The sequence below is a fragment of the Etheostoma spectabile genome, chromosome 16, assembly GCF_008692095.1.
Source record: "Etheostoma spectabile isolate EspeVRDwgs_2016 chromosome 16, UIUC_Espe_1.0, whole genome shotgun sequence".
NCBI lineage: Eukaryota > Metazoa > Chordata > Actinopteri > Perciformes > Percidae > Etheostoma > Etheostoma spectabile.
The window spans coordinates 950,403-956,854 of record NC_045748.1 but is presented as its reverse complement, the minus strand read 5'-3'; the positions used below and the strand labels follow the sequence as shown (position 1 = coordinate 956,854).

At 39.2% G+C, this 6,452-nt stretch overlaps 1 protein-coding gene across 2 annotated transcripts in view; it reads right to left on the bottom strand.

Moving 5' to 3' along the window:
* Positions 1-6,452, bottom strand: part of si:ch211-196i2.1 (collagen alpha-1(I) chain) — a 168,410-nt gene that overhangs the window by 84,607 nt on the left and 77,351 nt on the right. For both annotated transcript variants that reach the window (XM_032540370.1, XM_032540369.1), the window contains exons 5-6: positions 2,354-2,488; positions 1,866-1,946 (exon numbers count right to left, since the gene is read on the bottom strand). In XM_032540370.1, the coding sequence (XP_032396261.1) occupies positions 1,866-1,946; positions 2,354-2,488 (216 nt within the window). The remainder of the gene's footprint in view (positions 1-1,865; positions 1,947-2,353; positions 2,489-6,452) is intronic.

The following is a 6,452-nucleotide window of genomic DNA, read 5'->3' as shown; positions in this document are numbered from 1 at the left end:
AAAATGCCCAAAAAAATAATCTTTAAAAAAAAGAAAGTACCGATAGTCGTGTTAAAATGTAACGAGTAAAAGAAGATTTTTTTTTTTTAATATCTGAAAAATCTACTTAAGTACAGTAACAAAGTATTTGTACTTCGTTACTTCCCATCTCTGTTGTGTTCTACATTCAAGACACTACTGTACTATGAAGAGAACCAGATCCATCCTCAATATTAAAGGCGTTTTGCATGGACATAAAAAATGTAAATTCAAACCAGCTTTGCCTTCCTTCGTTTCCAAGTGCACGGCCTTTGCTTTGTTTCCATTTCAAACATGTGAAGATTCCAGAACAGGGTTTATTCTTTAGTGCCAGTGTAAACATCTGTATGTATTTCAGGAACTGTATTTAGTTTGGTCTGAAAGATTAAACTTCAGTGTGTGTAGTCATAATAAAAAAGAATTTGTGAATGTAAAAGCCAGCTCATTGTATGTACTAATCACGTAAAATAATTAACACAAGCTTTAAACATTGAATGAAATGTTCTCATTACTTCCTTACTGTGATGCATTTCATTTTCTGACAGCAAAATGGGCTCCCCTCAAACTGAACGTCAACTGACTTTGGGATAGACAGGGGAGCCACTTTGTTTCTCTCACTATGTCTCTAGAGTTGGTCCCTGCTCTGAAGCAAGTGAGAGAGTGACGTAATTAGCTTCCCACACTCTCCCCACGAACACACACATGCCGGCCTTGCTATTCTCTTAAAGAGATCAACACACACACCAACGCACAAGTATAAACTTCAACCATTAATGTAGGCTACGGCAACAGGTCTGCATGGAGCCTCCGCAGAAGCATAAATCTGAACAGTTCTTCATGTCCGGTGTAAAATAAAGGGCTGTAATTATTTTTTGTTCTCTACAATAAATGTACACATGAGGTTTGATTACCATGCAGACGTCTTCAACAGGCAGTCTTAGTTCCTTTCATACTACTTGTCTTGTCCGAGCAACAGTCGTATTAACTGACATACAGTACATGACCAGGAAAAGCATTCATTCTTCATATTTAAGAAGCATTAAAAATGACAAATGATCTTTTTAATTATCAAAATAGATTAGTAACTATTTGACGACATAAATTTGAAATGGTTTTTAACCAAGATTTTTTTGTCCCACATGCCCCCAAAAGAAACAAAAAACTCTGTGGAAAAATGATATCACCATAGATTACATTAGGTTTTCAGTGCAGAAAAAACACTCAAAATGTGAACTGAAGAAACAGGGAGAAAGAAAACTAGACAGTGGTTGATTTTAAATCCCTTAACAAAAAACATCAACATTGGCTGATTGTTTTCTTTATAAAAACCATAAGAAATGTGCCCTCGCTACAATTAATCAAAACAGACGTTTAGCTTCAACACTCAGATGAGCAATTTTGCAGGCCACAACAAAGACCAGTAAACAGAAAAAGACTGATGGACCAGAGGATAGACAGGTCAAACACACACAAGTTGACCAGTCAGCTAAGGACAAGAGGTGGGACAGCTGGTTGGTGCCTCTGTCACCCAAAGCTCTGCACCGCAGCGCAAATTACTGACAGACTTTGGACTGGTGGTTTCACAGACAGAGCCTGATTAAAACAAAAGCCAGTGAAACCGGACGAGTAGTTGGTAAAAAAACGATTGTAGCTGCCTGCCTGTCCACAGCTGGAACTGATCACCATGACGACTAGTCTGCTGCCCACACTCTTCATCTACAACACTAGGGCGCAGCTGTGAAACCAGGCAATTGCATGTTTTTCAGTTTGTTTTTAACACCTCAATGAACAGGCAATTTTCAGCACAGATTTACAGAGCACTGCACACCCCAACATTTCCTACTCACAGTTCTGCCAAAGCTCAACATTGACTCGTCCTTGGGATTCCCCAGCAGGTCCTCCAGGTCATTTGAGGACAGCAGTGTATTCTGTGTGGGAACAAATGGGACAATTTTTTAAAGTTAAAAACCACAAATAAAGGACAGCTCAGAGCTTAACCGATGATCAACCAAACACCCAGAGTTGTTAAATTCACCAGACTGGATCAAGATCACAGGAGTCAGTGCCGCTATTATTTTAAATCCTCCGATGAGCTTCTATCATGCTTCGTAGTATATAACAGGTTCTGCTGTCAAAAGTATTAACTGCAGGAGTCTGAATGTCTGGGCTGTGTGCTTCAAAGGGCATCTGGCTTTCTCTCAAACACCTTGGTGACATGTCAGAGCCGAGTTGTTTACATAAGTCAAAAGCCACACTAAGAGTTCATTTCACTTGTGAAAATAACATGACTTTTCCCAATCTCTTAATTTTTTCATTTCCATTCCTCTTTCCTCACCTCCCTGGCGTTGTTTGTGCGTGGGGAGCGAGGAGACTTGGGGGTGCTCTCACCACAGCGGGGCAGGTAGTGGCTACAGTGTTGCTGGGCTGCTTCTGGGTCACCCATCAGAAAGCTCAGCTGTCGGAGATGACCCTGCAGAGACAGAAACATGAAACACAATGTGAGGGGTCTGAAGCACAGTGTGAAGACCCAAATGACCCTAATGTAGATATTTAAAATAAAAAGTTAATGTCTCTTAATGCTTGATGTACAGTTACATTTTAGAGATGATAGGAAACTACAGTATGGAAATCTGAACATGCAGAACACCTTGGAAAGGTGGCTCTACATCAGACTACAACAGATCAGTTAACTTCCATATATATATAAAATATAGTAAATATAAAGTATAATAAAGTAAGCATGGTTTTGGTGATTTTAATAGCATAACTAAGAAAATACATTTAGGTTAAAGCTACAGTTAGAAACTTAAAAAAAAAAATAACATATTCATCATTTGCTCAAACTTTACCTATATCCTGACAGTACTACATTAATCAGATCTGTGAAAAAAAAGAAAAAAAAGAAAAGAAAATCACATTCCTATGCCTCCTCCTGGTGTTCCTAATGGCTTATTGAAAACAACCAATCAGAGCTGAGGAATCTCTATCGCAGTGTCAATAGGCTCTTTCGAGATGAAGTGCGCCTCGCCTGTAAAGTGGACGAGAGAAGTCGGACAGTTTCCAGCCGTTTCCAGGAGCCTTCAGTCTGATCAGGAAGGGACAAAAACATTGTGGTCCGATTCTAATTTATTAAAATGTAATCAGACCCGTATATCAGCTGGTACACAGTCTCCAATCTCCTGTAATCTGAACAGATTTAGTCTCGCTGACTTCTAGACGTCACTATCAGTCACACAAAATGCATTCTGTACAGAAATTAAAAATAAAAAATTAAAATCCCTCCAATTCAAAAACAATAAAAAGTTTACATAAAACATCATCATGTTGAGTAGATTCTGTTCCAATCAGCTGTCAAATCAGCTGAGAGGCCAGTGTTTCCCAGCATGCTCTAGGTCCACCTGGGTCTTTCAGTCCTTGAAAAGCAGTCAGTGTTTTCAGAAACATATGTCATGGCCTTGTGACTGTTGATTTGAAAACTATTCTTCTGGTGAATGGGCTGGATCCTAAGCCTGTTGTAGTAGTTCAGGCAGTAGAGCATTTGCCTAATAATCAAAGGGTTGGCGGGTCAATCCCAGTCCTTGCAATCTGATTTGAAGTGTATGACTGTGAGTGAAAGGTACCTGTAATAAGTAAAAGTGCTTTGAGTAGGCAGGAAAGGGAACCTTTAATTTGTGCTATAATTAGCCTGGGGCCGTCAGCCTGGTGGGAAAAAGGGGACTTGATAACAGGTTATATGCACAAATAAAACTCATTGGAGAAAACTGAACACTCATTTTAACAACCTTTTTGATTTTACATCCTTAAATTAAACCCAGAGACAAGTGGAAAGAGACGTTCATTTTTCAAGGAACTCAAAGTTTTTTTGTTTTTAAGATTAATTTTTGTGCATTTATTTTGACAGGACAGCTGAAGACATGAAAGTGAAGAGAGATGGGGGGAATGAGATGCAGCAAAGGGCCACAGGTCAGAGTTGAACCCGGGCCCACTGCATCGAGGAGTAAACCTCTATATGTAGGTGCCTGCTCTACCAACTGAGCTTTCCGGGCGCACGAAAGTGTTATTTTTGTATTTAAAGCAGTAACTGAGGTATATAGAAAAATTAAGTTTCATGTTGTCTGAAGAAAACCAAACCTCTGGCACCTCTGCTAGAAATACCCTAAAAATAGCGAGGGACCAAAAACACATGTCTGCTAAACACAAACATCTGCTGCATAATTTCTTTCAGGAAATCATTTTTGATCATTTGGGTGGCCAGTGATTATTTTATGTAACTAACTAACAAACACAGATGCACAATACACATTCAACCTGTTTTTAACTATGCCAATCATATTCATATCATATCCTACTTTGATCTTAAATTAAATCCCTTAAAATAAAGCAGAATGTGTCCCAGTCGTGCTGCAGTGGAGTAAGAGTAATGTAAGGTTTAGCCTTGCCAAACACAAAAGATTGTCCAGAGACAAGACTGTCAACACCTCTGAGTGTGGAAGTGCTCCGTCCTTGGAGCTCAGTAAAAAGCTGTCACCAGGGGAAACCAGGCAATGGAGAATCCATTTTAGCTGGTGCTAAGAACAAATCCAGATGCAACCCCATTGACAGCATGTCCACAACATGCGAAGCCAGGTGCATTATGGACCTTCGAAATCAGCCTTTAATGGAAGAGTTCCAGTTTTGCCCTTGAGATGAAAACTTAAATATATATAGGATATTATATATATTATTCTGTACTTAAAAGTGAACTACTGTACCAGCAGAGGTGGGTAGTAACGAGTTACATTTACATCAACTTCATTACTTGTAAGTTTTTTGAAAAAATTGTACTTCTAGGAGTAGTTTTAAATCACTATACTTTTACTTGAGTAGATTAGTGAAAAGAAACTGTCCTCTTACTCCGTACTTAGGTTACAATGAGCTCGTTACTTACTTTACGACTCTTCATTGTTTTTACCCCAGCGTACTTCTCTTTTAATGTTTTATTTTGACAGAGGAGAGAGAGAGAGTCTCCGCTGAGGCTCAACCACGTGACTGTGCTTAACCAATCACACGTCGTTGTGCAGTCACATGATCATACTCGCTTCAGCAGCGCATAGACTTATAAGAGTTATCTCTTTATATGTCTATGCAGCAGCGGGACAGGTTACTTTACAGTCGTAGCAAAGCAAAGACGTCAGAATCAAACGTCGCCAAGGCAACGCAGACCAGGAGGACCCCCCCCCCGGCCTCATGGTGAAAGCATGGTTACCTTTTAGGAAAAGTGGAAACAGCAGCTACATTATGCGGTGCCTTCAGTGTCAACCAAAACAAACGGACATGTGCACATTCAACACTCAACATCTAACCTGAGAGACGTAGTGGTGGTTTTAGTTTTTTGCTGTGGAGAGGTGGATCTTTGTCTTTTGGCTACATACAGTATGTTTACACATGCAGTATCCATCCATTGTGTGACAAGTCTCTCAGTAAGCTATTTTGTAATTGATAAATATTTTAATTTATTCTATTGATTGGATGAACTATAATTGCCTAAATATGATTATTTTGTATTTTTGTCTGTCTGATTGATGCTTGTGTTAAAAATAAATCAGCTGTTACTCACAGTTACTCACTACTTGAGTAGTTTTTTCATCAAGCACTTTTTTACTCTTACTCAAGTAATATTTGGATGACTACTTTTACTTTTACTTGAGTCATATTATTCTGAAGTAACAGTACTTTTACTTGAGTACAATTGTTGGCTACTCTACCCACCTCTGTGTACCAGACAACAACAGTAATGCTGATAGGTTTCATGGAGCAAGTCCAGATTTGTGTTTTTTAACTAGTCCATTGTCCATTTGGAGCGCGTGTCCATTGCTTGGTTACTAGTATACAGCAAAAATGTAAGGTTTACATGAATTGTTCTCCTCATGGGTTTCCTCCTATAGCCAAAAGACACCCGGGTTTGTTTAACAATAACGTCAGTTGAAGTGCGATGTCTTCATGTTGCCCAAAGAACAAGGAGGGGGTTGAGGTTGCTGAACTCATCCTCTGTCCTATTACTCATCAGTGTTTCCTCTGTAATTTGATGTCACACTGGTGCTTGGGAGGTAATTGAGGTTGTGGTTTGAACAGGTTGCAGGGCTTTCTATGCATACTTTATGAAAACAAAACACACAGTTTCTAAGTATTAGGGGCTACACTTCTTTGTCTGTGATGAAAAGGGAATGTGGTGGGACAGAGCCATGGGGTTGGAAAATCTACTTGTGTGTTCTCTCTTCCGCAAGGATAAGCATGTCCTTTCGGACTAAATTCAAAGGAACTAGACTACACTATACAAATGTAGCTTATTACTAGGCCCCAGTTGTTTAATTATCACCTGGCTAGTGCACAACAATCTGGTCATATAATAGTTGTTATTACACAGACACGTTTCAAAATTCAAAAAGATTAAAAAA